The 19,151-nt window shown below is 47.3% G+C and overlaps 1 protein-coding gene across 1 annotated transcript; it reads right to left on the reverse strand.

Annotated features, from left to right (window-relative positions):
* Positions 1-150: 150 nt before the first annotated feature.
* IL25 (interleukin 25) lies at positions 151-17,710 on the reverse strand. The gene is made up of 4 exons (XM_060174158.1): positions 17,518-17,710; positions 7,037-7,213; positions 6,674-6,918; positions 151-842 (listed from the first exon to the last, which is right to left on the reverse strand). The coding sequence occupies exons 2-4, from the start codon at positions 7,043-7,045 to the stop codon at positions 587-589; spliced, it is 510 nt and encodes a 169-aa protein (XP_060030141.1). The 5' UTR covers positions 7,046-7,213; positions 17,518-17,710; the 3' UTR covers positions 151-586.
* Between the last annotated feature and the right edge of the window lie 1,441 nt (positions 17,711-19,151).

The following is a 19,151-nucleotide window of genomic DNA, read 5'->3' on the forward strand; positions in this document are numbered from 1 at the left end:
GAATCCTCACCCGGGTGTGCAGGGTGGGCAGGGAAGGGAGGCGCAAAGGAAGAGGGGGCTGCCGAGGAAGAAGGACCTGACGGGATAGGAGATGCCAAAAGATAAGTCAGGCTACTTTTAGATTCGGACTGTTTATTTGAATAAGTCTCTCCATGCAATACAGCAGCCTTTTCCTTTAGAGTCACTGCCAGCCAGAGACTAGTCGCTACACAGGCAGCTCAGGCAACTATTTGATGAATGAATGTGTGAGTGGGTGGAGGGCTAATGGAACAAATGGGATAAGGGGCTCCGCAAACAACCCGAAAGTGCGGTGTTGTGCTGTGCTGTGCTGCGCTGAGAGGCCAGGGAGACAGCGGCCTGCAGAGCCCCTAAAAATCTCGTCCAAGGGAAGCCTCCTGATGCTCCCTAAGACCCCTCCAGCGTATCCCACCCGCTCCCCAAAGTGCAACGTTGCAGTCTTCTGGCACCCAGGCCCCTCGCTGTCTCAAAGTTATTCCTGGTGATTCTCTGGAGGTGGGGCTTGCTGGCAGGTGCATAGCGACTGGGGGTGGCTCCAGCTGTCCCGCACCAGGGCCCTGCGCTGGGTCTATGCCGCCACACGAGGCCGCACGCACACACAGGCCATGGACACACGGTAGAGCCTGCGCTCCAGGCAGTAGCTGCCCTGTGCGCCCTCCGCCCCCCGGCACGGCCGCCGGTAGAAAACCGTCTGGTTGTAGTAGAGCAGCTCCGAGTTGCCCAGCGGGTCCATGTGGGAGCCGGTCTGCAGGCTGACGCAGTGCGGGCACAGGCAGTGGGCGTGGTACAGGTCCTGGGGGAGCCGGTTCACGTCCCGGTCCAACCTGCAGGGGAGGTTCGCATGAGGAAGTGGACAGGGCGGCCGGGCACACAGGGAGGGCCGTGCCCTGGGTGGAAATATCGGTGGAAGGAAGAAAGTGGGGGAGGTGGGTGGGTAGAAGAGAACAGGGTGGAGGGGAGCAGATGGGGGCGGGACCCTGGCTTCTAGTCCCAGCTCTGGCACCTACTGACTGGAGGATTTGATTTAATTACTGCCACCAGGGTTCTCCTGGGGCTCCACACTTGCACAGTTCCTCAGCTCTCTCTGATTTTTCATTTTTATTAATTAGTTTGTTTTAGATAAAGAATGAGAGGGACAGAGGGAGGAGGAGGAAGGGAGGAAGGGAGGAAGGGGAGGAGAGGAGAGACACCAAAACACTATTCCGCCTCTGCTTGTGAAGCTGTTCCCACGTGGTGATGGGAGATATGAAGCCGAGACCTCTGGAACATGCTAAAGTGAGCTATCTCTAGCTTCCTGGTTGTATGACTCTAAACAAGCCATTCACTCTGGGATTTGTTTTCCCCCACTGTCAGGGCCTGGGGGGGGAGTAGCTCAGCTTGTAGAGTGCAGGGTTTGCAGGCCTGACGCCCCTATTGGATGCCCAGCATCGTAAGTACAGGAGTGCTGCTCCGGCTTCTCGATTCTCTCTTCTCTGTCTCTCTGTCTCTGTCATGTGGAACATTCTCTATCACATAGGATATAAATTAATTAAATCTTGGGAGCCAGACGGTGGTGCACCAGGTTAAGCACACACATTACAGTGTGCATAGACCCAGGTTTGATTTCCCAGTCCTGCAGGGGAAAACTTCATAAGTGGTGAAGCAGAGCTGCAGGTGTCTCTCTGTCTCTCTCCCTCTCTACTTCCTCCTCCTGTCTCAATTTCTCTCTGTCTCTATCCAACAATAAATAATTTTTTTAAAAAAATGAAAGGAGGTCCGCCTCTCCTTTAAAATTTTAATTAAATCTTTAGAAAGGCAGGGGGAGTGCGGGGAAGTGGTGCATCCATCACTATGCCCAAGGAATGGAGTTCAAGCCCCCATTCCCCACCTGCAGGGGGGACGTTTCATGGACACTGAAGCAAATCTGTCGGTGTCTCTCCTTCTCTCTGCCTCTTTACATCTCCCTCCCCTCTCAACTTCTCTCTGTCCTATCAAATATAATAGAAAGGAAAGAATGGCCACCGGAAACAGTGAATTCATAGTACTGGCACTGAGCCCCAGCAATAACCCTGGTGGCAAAAACTAGTGGTCTTGAGACCCCTAGAGAGGCAGGGGGAGAGGAACAGATTCTTGTGTGAGCCTCACCCCATCAGACCAGTTCTACTTCTATTTGGTATGCAGGCTGGCTCAAATGTGAGATTCTGTTCTATAATTACTATTACATTTTTAGGAATTTTTAAATCACATATAAAAACTGTTCTTACACACAATGTGGTGGTGAAAGACCAGAAAAATAGCTCACTTGGATTGTGCACCTGTTTTGACGTGAGCACATCCCAGGTTCAAGCTGGGCCCCACCTCACTGGGGAGAAATTTGATGCTGTATCTATCTATCTATCTATCTATCTATCTATCTATCCACCTTTCTATCTATCCGAAAAAATCTGCTCAGAGCATAGAAAGTGGACGGTGACTATCCTCCTACCCATCCCACTACCCTGGGGGAGCCACTGGTAACCATTTACTTCACATCCTTCAGTCTGTACACATATCCTAAGCACATGGACAAATGCTTGCTCATCAGTACTGGGAGTGGGGCAGTGGATAAGGCATGGGACTCTCAGGCAAGCGGTCATGAGTTCAATCCCTGGCATGGCTTATACCAGAATGATGTTTTTGTTTTCTCTCTTATAAATAAATTAAATTAAATAATAAATTAAGAAATTTAGGAGGCTGGGTGATGGCACACACTACCACATGCAAGGACCTGGGCTCAAAACTCTGCTTCCCACGTGCCGGGAGGACAGACACTTCATGAGTGCTGAAGCAGGTCTATCTGCAGGTGTCTTACTCACTCCCTCTCTAGTTCTTTTTTTTTTTTTTTTTTTTTAAATTTTTAAGTCTCCCTCTCTAGTTCTTCTTCCCCTCTCAATTTCGCTCCATCTTACCAAATAAAATTTAAAGAAGTCGGGCGGTAGCACAGTGGGTTAAGCGTACATGGCAGAAAGTGCAAGGACCGGTTAGGATCCCGGTTCGAGCCCCCAGCTCCCCACCTGCAGGGGAGTCGCTTCACAGGCAGTGAAGCAGGTCTGTAGGTGTCTCTTTCTCTCCCCCTCTGTCTTCCCCTCCTCTCTCCATTGCTCTCTGTCCTATCCAACAACGATGACATCAATAACAACAACAGTAACAACTACAACAATAAAAAACAAGGGCAACAAAAGGGAATAAATATTTTTAAAAATATTACATTTGAAATTGGAAAAAGATTATATCCTAACACTAGCGTAAGGACCGGTGTTGGGATCCCAGTTCCAGCCCCCCGCTCCTCACCTGTAGGGGAGTCGCTTCACAATCTTTTTCTCCCCCTCTGTCTTCCTTTCCTCTCTGTCCTATACAACAACAATAAAACAACAAGGGCGGAGGAGTCGTGCGGTAGTACAGTGAGTTAAGTGCAAACGGCGCAAAGTGCAAAGACCAGTGAAGGATCCTGGTTCGAGCCCCCGGCTCCCCACCTGCAGGGGAGTCGCTTCACAGGCGGTGAAGCAGGTCTGCAGGTGTCTATCTTTCTCTCCCCTTCTCTGTCTTCCCCTCCTCTCTCCATTTCTCTCTGTCCTATCTAACGATGACATCAATAACAACAATAATAATAACTACAATAAAAACAACAAACATAATAACTACAACAATAAAAAACAACAAAAAAGGGAAAATAAATAAAAAAGAAAGAAAGTAAGTGATAAAGAAAATTAATGAGTGGGAGAGTCAGGCGGCAGCACAGCACTAAGTGCACATGGCGCTAAGCACAAGGACCAGCACAAGGATCCTGGTTCCAGCCCCCGGCTCCCCACCTGCAACAGGGTCACTTCACAAGCAGTGAAGCAGGTCTGCAGGTGTCTATCTTTCTCTCCCCATCTCTGTCTCCTCTCCTCTCCATTTCTCTCTGTCCTATCCAACAACAAGAGCAGCAATGACAACAGTAATAATAACGATAGCAAGGGCATCAAAATGGGAAAAATGGCCTCCAGGAACAATGGATTCATAGTGCAGGTACTGAGCCCCAGAAATAACCCTGGAGGAACAAAAAACAAAAAAAAAAGAAGAAGAAAGAAAAAAAGAAAGAAAGAGAAAAAAAGAAAAGAAAGTTAATGAGTGCATGATCAGATTTATCCACTTATTTCAAAAGATTTCATAACTTGAAAAAAGGAGGAGGTGGACGAGGAGGAGAAGAAAGGGAGGGAGGGAGGGAGGAAGGAAGGAAGGAAGGAAAGAAGGAAGGAAGGAAGGAAGGAAGGAAGGAAGGAAGGAAGGAAACCAGTACAAAGTAGATGTTGCAAAAGTCAGGTACTTCAGAATCCTGATGGGAGAGAGCCAAGAGTAGTAAAATCATTCTTCTCACAGTTAGGCCCTCCAGAACTGGGTCTTAGCTAGTATAGCAGTTCCCAAAGTGGATTCTCTAAAATATGTCCCGCACAAAAAAGGAGTCTGCGGACTAGTGAGCTTGAACCCATGGTTGCTTTTCTCCAGAAAGAAGCACATTATGAATGTCCACAGGGTGAAGACTGGAAGAGTTTTTGCCTCATTTACCTGATGCCATCACTTTTTTCCTGGAGAGTTGCTATGGGCCAAGTATGACAAAGGTCACACTTCAGGAAACGCTGGGCAAGTAGTGATGAGGGGTCCCTAGTCTCCAGATGAGGAGTTTGGATCCCAGTGGCATCAGTACCTGACACCCAGCCTCCCTCCAATCTGTTTTTATGCCAGGACCCACTTTGAAACCGCTTAAAAGTATCATGGCGGGAGCCGGATGGTGGCGCAGCAGGTTAAGCGCAGGTGGCACAAAGTGCAAGGACCAGCATAAGGATCCTGGTTCGAGCCCCTGACTCCCCACCTGCAGGGAAGTCGCTTCACAAGCAGTGAAGCAGGTCTGCAGGTGTCTGTCTTTCTCTCCCCCTCTCTGTCTTCCCCTCCTCTCTCCATTTCTCTCTGTCCTATCCAAAAACAATGACATCAATAACAACAACAATAATAACTACAACTATAAAACAACATGGGCAACAAAAGGGACTAAATAAATAACCTAAGAAAAAAATTTTTTTTAAGTATCATGGTCCAAGAGGTGGCGCAGTGGATAAAGCGTTGCTCTCACAGGCATCAGGTCCTGAGTTCAGTCCCCGGCAGCACATGTACCAGAGTGATGTCTGGTTCTTTCTCTCTCGCCTATGCCTCTCATTAATAGATAAATAAAATATTTTTTAAAGTATCATGGCAGGATGATGCAGTGGGTTAAGCGCACGTGATGCAAAGTGCAAGGACTGGCATAAGGATTCCAGTTTGAGACCCGGGCTCCCCACCTGCAGGGGAGTCGTTTCACAGGCAGTGAAACAGGTCTGCAGGTGTCTATCTTTCTCTCCCCCTCTCTGTCTTCCCCTCCTCTCTCCATTTCTCTCTGTCCTGTCCAACAACAACAATAACAACAACCATAATAACAACAACGACAATAAAAAAACAAGGACAACAAAAGGGGAAAAAAATTAAAAAATAAAAAAGAAAGACTTCCTAAAAAAAAAAAAAAAAAAACCATCATGGCCCAGATTCTTCCCCCTGGATCTGCTCTCAAGCAAAACTAACCCCCTCCCTACCCACCCAACTTTTCCATCTGTCCCCAAATCGAAGGCTAAGCCAGACTAGATTGACTGAGGAGTGGACCGACACTCATGAGAACATCAGACAGGAGATATTTATCTGGGATCCCTAACACCCTAACTTTAAATATGCTGCTTCATGGTCCTAATTTCAGAATTTCCTAGTATTTTACATGCCGTCGCACCAGCTGAGACTTGTAACATTTGCACACCAAACAGAATGAAAGGGGGAAAAAATCTCTCCCTGACGAAAACAGGGCACCCAGCTTCTAGCAAGAGTTGAGGATTTTCTTGCATTGCAGTATTTATGATCCATAATATGGCCAGGGCCACAGCAGTTGGCATAGGATGTTTGCTGTCTATATTTTTACCATTCTTTCCTGATAGTTTAGTTTGATAGCCATGGCCATTAAAAGGGTCTAGGAAAGGAGGAGGTAGAGGAAGATGAGGAGAGAGGGGGCAGGTGGTGGCGCACCTGGTTGAGCGCACATATTACAATGTGCAAGGACCTGGGTTCAAGCCCCCAGTCCCCACCTACAGGAGGAAAGCTTTGCAAGTGGTAAAGCAGTGCTGCAGATGTCTCTCTGTCTCGCTCCCTCTCTGTCATCCCCTTCCCTCTCGATTCCTGGCTGTCTCTATCCAATAAATAAATAAAGACAATAAAAAAATTTGTTTAAAAACCTTCATTTCCTACAAATACACTTTTAAAAAAATGAAGAAGAGGAGAGAGAAGATTAAAAGAAGATAACCAGCACTTTCTGTTCTTGGTGAAGATTTTCACACATACTATTTCATAGGCTCTGCGTCTTAGCTCAAAGGACATTATCTCATATTGTTAAAGTAGTTGAGGTTTCAACCTTTGAATTGGCCCATGGTCTCACCTAGTAAGAGTCAGAGCCAGGACTCAGACTGACCTCTACATTCTGTGGTATCACTGGATAGAAAAAGGTAGGCTGGCATGGGGGAGAAGGCCCCGGGCTCTGGTACACACCCTTCCTGGCTCACTGATAGTGAGGAGGGCACAGCAGACTCACACGTATGTCCAGGGGGAAATGGACCTGCTGTTGAGGGGTCCGTCTTCACTGGCCCTGCAGGATTCTGGAGGGGGGGTGAGGCCAGCTGTCTTTGGGGGTGGCATGAGCACAGAATCCCACTTCTTCCACTCCTTTATGAAGCCGTGTCGTCCTCTGAGGTAGCAGCTAAACTGATGGGTCGAGTCCCTCTGGAATCGCAAGTTGAAGGCCTGGGTCCCCATGACCATGACTAAGAATGCGACCACCTGTAAGGGAAGGCCAGTGAGAGAATGCTTCCATCTCACCTGGAATCCACCTGGGTCCCTGTAGTCCAGCCACCCTCCACCCTCAGTGTCATGCCTTCCCCAGGCCCCACGCACTCACCAGGAGCATGCCGATGCCACTGCCACTGCCACTGCCACCACCACTGCCCAGCTGACTTCTGCACTGGCCACTGTGGGAGCAGGCTGACTCGAGCAGTCTGGGAGTCCTGGTTTTATTTCCAGCAAGCCTGTTTTGCTTATTCAAATTTATTTCCACTACTCTTTTGGAGGGAGTGACCTGAGATTAAAAAAAGAAGAAGAGGGGATCGGGCGGTAGTGCAGCGGGTTAAGTGCAAGGACTGGTATAAGGATCCCAGTTCAAACCCCCAGCTCCCCACCTGCCTGTGAAGTGACTCCCCTGCAGGTGTCTGTCTTTCTCTCCCCCTCTCTGTCTTCCCCTCCTCTCTCCATTTCTCTCTGTCCTATCCAACAACAATGACATCAATAACAACAATGATAATAACTACAACAAGAACAGTCTGGAGAACTCTCAGAAGGCTAGAAATGGACCTACCCTATGACCCTGCAATTCTTCTCCTGGGGATATATCCTAAGGAACCCAACACATCCATCCAAAATGATCTGTGTACACATATGTTCTTAGCAGCACAATTTGTAATAGCCAAAACCTGGAAGCAACCCAGGTATCCAACAACAGATGAGTGGCTGAGCAAGTTGTGGTCTATATACACAATGGAATACTACTCAGCTATAAAAAAAAAAAAAAAAAAGATGACTTCACCGTTTTCAGCTGATCTTAGATGGACCTTGAAAAATTCATGTTAAGTGAAATAAGTCAGAAACAAAAAGATGAGTATGGGATGATCTCACTCTCAGGCAGAAGTTGAAAAACAGGATCAGAAGAGAAAACACAAGTAGAACCTGAACTGGAATTGGCATATTGCACCAAAGTAAAAGACTCTGGGGTGGGTGGGTGGGGAGAATACAGGTCCAAGAAGGATGACAGAGGACCTAGTGGGGGTTGTATTGTTATATGGAAAACTGGAAAACGTTATGCATGTACAAACTATTGTATTTACTGTTGAATGTAAAACATTAATTCCCCAATAAGGAAATTAAAAAAAAAAACAATGAAAAACAAGGGCAACAAAAGGAATAAATAAATAAATAAAAACACTAAAAAATTAATTAAATTAATTAAATTAATTAATTAAATTCAAAGAGAGAAAATAATAATAACCACAACAACGATAAAACAACAAGGGCAACAAAAACAGGAAAAAATAGCCAACCAGGAACAGTGGATTCAAGGTGCAGGCATCAAGCCCCATCAATAACCCTGGAGGCAAAAAAAAAAGAAGATGATGATGGTGAAGATGAAGAAGAAGATGATGATGATGATGATTGACAGCTGGAAAGTGTTTCCCAGAGTTGCTTCATGGCCACGCTTATAGAAGCTGTGATTAAGGTCATGGCAAACCTGATGGGCACTTAGGTAAAATGCGGCCTTTGCACCTTTCCGGGCGGGCCTGGGTCAGAACTAGTAGCACTCTGCTCTTCTGAGCCTTGGAGGCTGGGGATTCCCCCAGTCCTTGAGGTACACCCAGCATGAGGGCACATGACTGACGTGAGGTCTCCTGCGAGCTCACCTCCTGCTCTTGAACGTCCTCCCTCTCCCCACAGAGCCTTTGCCCCACACCCTTCTGTTCTCTGATGCCTTCTTCATCTCTGATGACCCATCACCTTCACCCCCTTATCAATCGGTTACTCCCTAATTCAGCTTTCCAGCAGCCACTCCCCTGCACACTCCCCTGGACAAACCCTTTGCCCCCACAACTTCCCAACTGGAGGTGCATGGACTGATGGAAGAATGTGGGGAAGTGTGTGGGGAGGGCTGTTCCCATGACACAGATGGGAAAGTGAAGACATGGTGAGCAATAACACACTCCCCTAAGACCAAACCGGACCTCCGCCCACCCCACCCCCAATGCACACTCCCAGGGCCTTGGGTCCAAGGGCTCTGACAGCTGCCATGATGTCACAGGGAAGCCTACTCAGCTTCAGTAGACCCAGCATCAAGGGCCATCGTCAGCCTGCAGGGGTCTGTGAGCTGCTTCCAGTTGAGTCAGACCCCAAAGACACAGGTCAGCTGAGGTCACCCCACTGGGGAGGCACAGTGACAGGGGCTGCCTCCAGGTATTCCGTCTTCATCCCACCCACGCTCCTCACCCCCCACACCCACAGACACCCCCCCATAACACGATCAAACACAGACGCTGTTTCTAGAAGGATGTTTCCTGATTTGCATGCGCTTTCCCTTAGAAAATACACCTCTGGTAACTAGGAAATAAACCCGGGGAATAAACATAGACTAAGGGGGTGAAAACCAAGGGAACCAGGGTTAACAGAGTAGTAAAACGAGGAGGGGTAACCCCCCAAAAAAAATGTTTGAAGGCTAAGAGTTCCCAAAGCAGACAGGTAACATTCTAGGGAATTAGGAGTTGCTGTGCAGGTGAGTTTAGGGGTATCTAGGGTAAGAAGTGAGATGCTTAGGGACAGCAGAAGGTGTCTGGGAGACAGGATGGGGGGACATGGAGAATATGGGGGCCAGGATACCCCCACTCCAGCCACCTGGCCCCACTCTCTTCCTTGTCCATCCCAGACACCTTTATGGCTCCCATGCATCATGCACCAGGATGACACCAAGCCCCACATGGGAGTCAGTTCTTCTCAACCTGACAAACCAGTAGATGGCTTGCCCTGGAGGTAATACAGTGGAGAAAGCATTGGACTCTTAAACATGAGGTCATGAGATCAATCCCCAGTATCACAAGTGCCTGAGTAATGTCTGGTTGTCTGTCTCTCTCCTCCTATCTCACTTATTAATAAATAAATCAAGGCAGTGGTAGATAGCCTAATGGTTATGCAAACAGACAGACATGCCTGAGGTTCTGAAGTCCCAGGTTCAATCCCCTACACCACCATAAGCCAGAGCTGATCAATGCTCTGGTAAAATAAATAAATAAATCATGGTCCAGGAGATGGTGCAGTGGATAAAGCACTGGACTCTCAAGCATGAAGTCCTGAGTTCAATTCCCAGCAGCACATGTACCAGAGTGATGTCTAGTTCTTTCTCTCTCTCTCTCTCTCTCTCTCTCTCCTCCTTCAGTCTTCATGAATAAATAAGTAAAATCTTTAATAAAAAAAATAAATAAACTGGGGGTCGGGCGGTAGCACAGCAGGTTAAGCGCATGTGGCACAAAGCGCAAAGACTAGCATAAGGATCCTGGTTTGAGCCCCCCGCTCCCCACCTGCAGGGGAGTCGCTTCACAGGCAGTGAAGCAGGTCTGCAGGTGTCTATCTTTCTCTCCCCCTCTCTGTCTTCCCCTCCTCTCTAGATTTCTCTCTGTCCTATCCAACAATAATAACCATAACAAGGCTACAACAACAAGGGCAACAAAAGGGGGAAAAAATGGCCTCCAGGAGCAGTGGATTCATGGTGCAGGCACTGAGCCCCAGCAATAACCCTGGAGGTAAAAAAAAAATAAAAAATAAAATAAAATAAATCTTAAACATATATGCAAGTTCAATCGGATCTTTAAAAAAAACAAATCCAGTAGATGGAAAGCTATCACCTCCCAAATTACAGACAGGAAATTCAGACCCAAAGAAAGCTGGGAACTGGTGAGAGTTCACACCTCTGCTCCCGGCATGGAGGCGCCCCAGTGCACCCACCCCTGGTTGGCTCTGTGTGGAAGAGGGACCCCTACAGTCGGTGGTTTCCTGTACAACTGAACCTGTACTGAGAGCAGTCTCTCGTGAGCCTGCCCAAGGTCACGGGGCATGCCGTCCACCGAGACACTCAACCCTGCTGACCAGGTCCGCTGCCACCCCCCTACCTTGCTCCCCACCTTCAGGTCTGGCACATGGCCTCTGAGATGGCCTTTGGTGTTACAGAACAGCTCCTGGACCCAGAACAGGTGTTTTGGATGCTGTGCTCTTTCAGAAGGACTAGGACCCTCAGGGGCCGGGGAGCAGACTGAGCCTGAGTTTCTCTCTGACTTTGTCCCCCAGAGGAAGGACTATGAAAAAGAAATGGAAATTTCTTGGGTTCTCTTTTGCTTGCTTGCTGTTGCTGCAAAAGATGCAGGTTGGAATGTCTGAAAAAGTGCCTTTGAGAGAGTCGGGCGCAGTGGCTTAAGTGCACGTGGCACAAAATGCAAGGACCAGCATAAGGACACCAGTTCCAGCTCCGCACCTGCAGGGGAGTTCCTTCACAGGCAGTGAAGCAGGTCTGCAGGTGTCTGTCTTTCTCTCCCCCTCTCTGTCTTCCCCTCCTCTCTCCATTTCTCTCTGTCCTATCCAACAACGACGACAACAATAACAACAATAATAACTATAACAACAAAACAGAAAGGACAACAAAAGGGAATAAATAAATATTTTTTTAAGTGCCATTGAGTAGACTTTTGGGGTGTCCCCTTGCCTCTGAAGCTCAGGAGGCTCAGAACCTTCTCAAAGGAGGAAACTCCTAAAGGCAGGTGGGGGCCTCCAGGCACACTGTCCTCCCCAGGGCTGATCTCCCACACCTTGGGCTGCCCAAGCCTTACTCCACCCCCACTGTTTGCTCAGACTCAGCCCTTATCTCTGCAGCAGTTCTGTGGGACTCCCTAGGTGACTCCCTGCCATGAGAAACATTTTCCAGAGGGGTTTCCTCCTGGGGTGACTAGTTTTGGAATCCCTGAGTCACTTCAACTTCCAGGGAATCCTCGGGCTGTGTGGGGAGGCCGGTGGCAATGGGGAGAATGCTGGAGGCGGGAGCTAAGGAAAGTTTGCCCAGCATCTGACATCAGGGGAGCCTCCCATCACGTCCTCACCTGCCTGGGCCTGACCCAGAAGCCACCAGGAACCTGCTGAGAGTCCCACCTCTGAGTACTGGGAGGAGATAGCAGCACCTGCCAGGAAAGAGCTGCGAGGATGGAGAATGAGGTGGCACTCACTCCACCCTCTAGGGACTGGCATCTGTCCTATTTCTCAGAAAGATCATGTCTTCACCAGCTGCCTCGGAGTTCCAGCCTCATCTCTGATCAACTCTTGACCTTGAGTCCTGTCTGGTTCTTTCTCTCACTTGTAGAAGTATGTGTGGTGTGTGGCGTGAGGTGGGGGTGTAGGGGGAGCCCAAGCGGTGGCACACCCAGTTGAACACATGTGTTACAATGTGCAAGGACTCAGGTTCAAGCCTCCAGTTCCACCTACAAGGGGGAAGCTTTGAAAGCAGTGAGGTGGTGCTGTACGTGTCTTTCTTTCTCTCTCTCCTTCTCTATATTTCCCCTCCTTCTCGATTTCTCTCTGCCTCTATCCTATAAGTAAGTAAGTAAATAAATAAAATAGTCAACATACATTTATTTATTTTTGCCTCCAGGGTTATTGCTGGGGCTCAGGCCTGCATTACGAATCCACTGCTCCTGGAGGCCATTTTTCCCATCTTGTTGCCCTTGTTGTTATCATTATTATTGTTGTCATTGCTATTGTTGTTGTTTAATAGGACAGAGAGAAATCGAGAGAGGACAGGAAGACAGAGAGCGAGAAAGAAAGACAGACACCTGCAGACCTGCTTCACCGCCTATGAAGCGACTCCCCTGCAGGTGAGGAGCCGGGGGCTCGAACTGGAATCTTTACACTGGTCCTTGCGCTTTGCATCACATGCACTTAACTCGCAGCGCTACCACCCAGCCCCCAACATTAACTTATTTAAAAAGAAAAATGAAGGGTCTGAGTACTGGCACACCTGGTTGAGCACATATGTTACAGTGCACAAGGACCCTGGTTCAAGCCCCCACTCCCCACCTACGGGGAAAAACTTCACAAGTAGTGAAGCAGATCTGCAGACATCTATCTTCCTCTCTCTCTCTCCCTTCTCTCTCGATTTCTGGCTATCTTTATCCAATAAATAAGCAAAGGTGATAAAAAATTGTAAAAATTTAAAAAAGAAGTGGGGGCCAGGCACTAGTGCAACAGGTTAAGCACACCTGGCACTAAGCACAAGGACCAGCGTAAGGATCCCGGTTCAAACCCCTGGCTCCCCACCTGCAGAGGATTCGCTTCACAGGTGGTAAAGCAGATCTGCAGATGTCTTTCTCTTCCCCTCTATCTTCCCCTCCTCTCTCCAATTTTCTCTGTCCCATCCAACAACAACAACAGTAATGACAACAATAATAACAAGAACGATAAACAATAAGGATAACAAAAGGCCTCCAGGAAAAATAGCCTCCAGAAGCAGTAGATTCATAGTGCAGGCTTGAGCCCCAGCAATGACTCTGGAGGCAAAAAAAAAAAAAAAAAGTATATGCGTGTGATGGGGAGGGGAAAGATAACCTGAATGGCCACAGAAGCCCGGCCTTACTTGCTCTGGAGCTCATCTTGGCAGCCTATTGAAATTCACCTGCATTCACCTGCAACAGGTGCCGGCTGACCAGAGGCTGCCCTCAGTCCCGGAGCCTTCCTGGCCTAGGTGAAGTTCTTCAGGGCACTGCTCTCACATCCTGATTAGAGGGACTGGCTGGTCCCACTTTGAATTACAAAGATACTCAGACCTTTTTCAAAGAGAAGCCAGTCAGACCTAGGAGACCAGTGAGAATCCCAGTGAACAGAACGCAAAGCCCAGGACCTCTCCCTCAGGAAGGGTCCACTCAACTTTGTTCTCCAGGGTTCTGATGGTGATGCATGTAATTGAGTGCACACATTACAGGGCACAAGGACCTGGGTTCAAGCCCCCAGTCCTCAGCAGCAGCACCAGTAGGCGGGAAGCTTCATGAGCAGTGAAACAGTGCTATAGGTCTCTTTCTTTCTCCCTATCTGTTCCTTCCCTCTCAACTTATCTGTCTCTATACAAAATTAAAATAGGACAGAAAAGAAAATAAAAAAGAAAAGAGGGGTCCAGATGGTGGTGCACCTGGTTAAGTGCACACATTATAGTGTACAAGGACCCAGGTTCAAGCCACTGGTCCCCACCTGCAGGGGGAAAGTTTCACAAGCAGTGAAGTAGGACTGCGGGTGTCTCTCGGTCTCACTCCCTCTCTATTACCTCCCTTTCATCTCGATTTCTGGCTGTCTCTATCCAGTAAATAAGTAAAGATTTAAAGAAAAGAAAAGGAAAGGAAAGAAAAGAAAAGGAAAGACAGCTGGGCAGTAGTGTGGAAGGTTAAGTGCACATGGCGCAAAGTGCAAGGACTGGTATAAGGATCCCAATTCGAGCCCTCACATCCCCACCTGCAGGGGTACTGCTTTGAAAGCAGTAAAGCAGGTGTCTCTTCTTCTCCTCCTCTCTGCCTTCCCCGCCTCTCTCGATTTCTCTCTGTCCTATCCAACATCTATAACAATAACAACCACAACAAGGGCAACAAAATGGAAAAAATGGCCTCCAAGAGACAAATTCATAGTGCAGTCACCAAGCCCCAGAAATAACCCTGGAGGCAAAAAAAGAAAAAGAAAAGAGAAAAAGAAGAAAACCTTATCTACTGATCTACTCACCCAACCTTTCCTGAGCACCTGCTCTACCCAGGCGCTCTTCCAAATGCTCCAGACGCAGAGGAGGATACTTTCGACAAGCTCACTATCTCATATAGCTTATATTTTAGGAGACGACCAAAGATAAAGAAGGAAACAAAATAATTTCTGATAATGATAAGTGTTGTGAAGAAATGGTGGATGGGGGGACAACTTTAACGTGAAAAGTCAGAGGTGGCAGAATCTGACTTGGTGATGGAAGGGGCAGGGGAAGGGCAGTAGGAGCGCAACGTGGTCATGGTGACTTTGGCGTGTTTGAGAGGGTGGTGATGGTAGAATGAGTGGATGGGATGAGAGGAACTGGAAGAAGCAGCCTGGGGCTTACAGGACGTGCTGGAACATGAACATTTATTGTCGTTTTAACTGCCACCAGGGTTGTCGCTGGAGCTCGGGTCCTGCATAATGAATCCATCACCCACCACTCCTGATAGCTATATTTTTTCCTTAAAAAGATTTTTTTTATTGGATGGGATAGAGAGAAATTGAGAGACAAAAGGATATATATATATATATATATATATGTATATATATATATGTATATGAGAGAGAGAGAGACCTGCTTCACTGCTCATGAAGCTCCCCCTGGCCTCCCTCTCCCCCCCCACCCCACCCCCCGTAGATGACGATTGGGACTTGAACCTGGATCATTACACATGGTAATGTATGAACTCAACTGGGTGATCTACCACCAAGTCCCAGCATGTGAGTTTCATTTAAAAAAAAAAAAAACTTAAGGGGCAGTGGGGGAGACAGCATAATTGTCATGCAAACAGACTCTCACCCCTGAGGCTCCCAGGTCCCAGGCTCAGTCTCCTGCACCACCATAAGCCAGAGCTAATCAGTGCTCTGATAAAAGAAAAAAAAAATACTTAGGGTCAATGTGGTGATGCACCTGGTTAAGCAAACATATTTGTAAAGAATACTTATTCTTGGAGAAGATATTTGTACAATGCACAACCAATAAGCAACTGATATCGAACATAAATACAGAATTGGTACAGATCTACAAAATAAGTTAAAATAATCCAATAAAGAAGTGGGCCAGGCCAGGGCAGTGGAATATCCAGTTAAGCACACACATTACCAAGCACAAGGACCCAGGTTCGAGCCTTTGCTCCCCACGTACAGTGGGGATTCTTTACAAATGGTGAAGCAGGGCTGCAGGTGTCTCTCTGTCCCTCCCTCCCCTCTCAAATTCTCTCTATCCTGGCAAACAAGAATAAAGTGGGGCGGGGGGGGGGGGAAAGGAAGAAAAAAGAAAAGAAAAAACTGCCACCAGGAGCAATGGATTTGTAGTGCCAGCACTGAAACCCAGCATTAACCCTGGAGGCAATAAAATAAATGAATAAATAAAAAGAAGTGGACCAGAGAACTAAACTGTTTTCTAAAAAGGAGCTACACATGGCCCACAGACACATGAAGAAATGCTCCACTTCAGTTATCATTAGAGAAGTGAAAATTAAAACTACACTGAGATCCCATCTCACACTTGAGAGAATCTCTTACATCAACAAATCAGGATGCCCATGTTCAGCGGGGAAGCAATTACAGAAGCCAGAGCTCCCACCTTCTGCATCCCATAATGACCCTGGGTCCATGCTCCCAGAGGAAAGCTCTCAGAGGGGGAGGGGAAGGGAGGGGATACGGAGTTCTGGTGGTGGGAGTTGTGTGGAGTTGTACCCCTCTTATCCTATGGTCTTGTCAATATTTCCATTTTATAAGTAAAAATCTTTTTAAAACTCAGGAAATGACAGGTATTGGTGGAGAAAAGGGAACTCTGTTCCACTGCTGGTGGGAATGCAAATGGGTGCAGCCCCTTTGGAAGGCTGTCTGGACAGTCCTTAAACAAAGATGGAGTTACTTTGTGATCCAGCGATACTACTTTTGGGCATTTATCCAAAGGACACTGAAACACTAATTAGAAGGGGCATATACACCCCTCTGTTCATAGCTGCATTATTTGCAATAGCCAAAGAGTGGAGGCGGCAGCCTAAAGGTCTATCAACAGGTGACAGGATAAAGAAAGTATGGATACATAGTCCATGGACACTACTCTGCAATCAAAAAAGATGATATTGTGTCTTTGGGACAAAATGGATGGAAATGGAAATGATTATGCTTAGAAAAATACGTAAGGAGGGTGGGGTGACAGCATAATGGTTATGCAAACAGACTCTCATGCCTGAGGCTCCTAAGTCCCAGGTTCAATCCCCCACACCACCATAAGCCAGAGCTGAGCAGTGCTCTGGTGTTTCTCTGTGTGTCTCTCTCTCTGCATCTCTCTCAAAAAATAAAAAATAAAAAAATTAATAAAAAAAAGAAAAATACGTAAGGAGCTGAAAGACAACTACCAGGTGGTTTCACTCATATGTGGGATCTAGAGATCAGATACAGGTAAATTTGAAGGGGAAAAAGCAAGCAAATTGCTTCTAAGACTTGTAAGAACTATGGTGATTATTTTTGGGAGGTGGTGGGATAGGAACACAGAACTTTGGTGCTGGGTGTATGTGGAACTACATACTGTAATCTTACAAACTTGAAACCAGCTATTAATCACAAATAATTTTTTTAATTCTTTTTCAACTTAACAGAACAGAGAGAAATTGAGAGAGAAGGAGAGGTAAGGAGATACCTGCAGCTCTGCTTCATAGCTCATGAAGCTTCCTTCCCTGCATGTGAGGACCAGGGGGTTGAACCTAGGTCCTTATGCATGGTAGCATACATGTCCTACCAGCTGCACCACTAGCGGGCCCCCCAGAATATGCATTTTCTTGCAAAGTTAGTGACTGCAATGTACCTCCAGGGAAGACACCCAGTCATTAGCACTCTGCTGCCCCCACAGGGCTGCCCTCAAACAATATTAATCCAAGTTGCTTTGATGATAGACCAGACCCTGGCCTCAGAATTCTCTTAACCCTCATAAGCCATTGATTCCATTATCATCCCACTATGCAAACAAGGAGCCAAGAGGTTCCAGGAGGTCATGTAGCCTGTCAAAGTCACCACCTCACCTACCCTGTGTCAGAACTGGGATCAGAACCTAGGCCACTTGGGTGCTGTAGGGTCTGAACAGAGGAGAACTGCAAGAATTGATGAACACATGTGAAGCTCCAATGATGTTCCCTGTGGCAGGAAAAACAAGAGCAGGTCAAGGGCTAGGGAGACAGCATAATGGTTATGCAAAAGGACCCCTACGGGCAGGGTTAGATAGCATAATGGTTATGCAAACAGACTGTAATGCCCGAGGCTTCCAAGTCCCAGGTTCAATCCCCTGCACCACCATAAACCGGAGCTGATCAGTACTCTGGTAAAAAAAAAAAGGACTCCTACGCCAGAGACTTTGAGGTCACAATTTCAATCCCCAGCACTATCATAAGGCAGGGCTGAACAGTGTTCTGATGTCTCTTTCTCTCTGTGTCTCTCCCTGCACTACCAGGCGGTAGTGCACTACCAGGCAGGGAAGGGTTAAGCACACATAGTATGAAGCTCAAGGACCCGAGTAAGGATCCTGGTTCGAGCCCCCAGCTCCCACCTGCCAGGGGGTTGCTTCACAAGCTGTGAAGCTGGTCTGCAGGTGTCTGTCTTTAACTCTCCCTGTCCCTGTCTTCCCCTCCTCTCCTGATTTCTCTCTGTCCTATCCAACAACAACAGTATTAACAATAACAAGGGCAAAAAAATATATATATATATATATATATGGCTTCCAGGAGCAGTGGATTTGTAGTACAGGCACCGAGCCCCAGCAAAAATCCTGGAGGAAAATAAATAAATAAATAAATAAATAAAATAAAGTGGTCCAGTAGGTGGTGCAGTGGATAGAGTGTTGGACCCTCAAGCATGAGTTCCTCAGTTCAATCCCCAGCAGCACATGTACCAGAGTGATGTTTGGTTCTTTCTCTCTCTCCTCTTATCCCTCTCAATAAATAAATATTAAAAATAAATAAGTAAATGGGGGGTCGGGTAGTAGCACAGTGGGTTAAGCTCACATGGTGAGGATCCCAGTTCGAGCCCCCGGCTCCCCACCTGCAGAGGGTTCCCTTCACAGTTGGTGAAGCCGATCTGCACGTGTCTATCTTTCACTCCCCCTCTCTGTCTTCCCCTCCTCTCTCTATTTCTCTCTGTCCTATCCAACAACAACATCAACAACAATACTAATAACTACAACAACAAAGCAAGTGCAAAAAAAGGAAATAAATAAATATCAAAAAAAAAAAAATTAACCAAAACCTAGATAAAGACCAGGTCCCATGAGAGAGAGCATATTTTCACACGTATCCATAAACTAGGGCAAAATATCTACCTGAAAGCAAAAGTACAAAATAGTCTGCAGGGAGTACCCCCCAACACTTCATCTGCACTAGTCCAGCCTTTCGGTCTATAATTGTTCAACAATTTGTTTGGCTTTGTATGTTAACTCTCTTTTCAGCCACCAGGTTCCAGATGCCAGAATGATGCCGACCAGACTTCCCTGGACAGACGACCCCACCAATATGTCCTGGAGCTCCGCTTCCCCAGAGACCCACCCTACTAGGGAAAGAGAGAGGCAGGCTGGGAGTATGGATCAGCGGGGAAGTAATTACAGAAACCAGACCTTCCACCTTCTGCAACCCACAATGACCCTGGGTCCATACTCCCAGAGGGATAGAGAA

Source organism: Erinaceus europaeus, chromosome 16 (genome assembly GCF_950295315.1).
Source record: "Erinaceus europaeus chromosome 16, mEriEur2.1, whole genome shotgun sequence".
Classification (NCBI taxonomy): Eukaryota; Metazoa; Chordata; class Mammalia; order Eulipotyphla; family Erinaceidae; genus Erinaceus; species Erinaceus europaeus.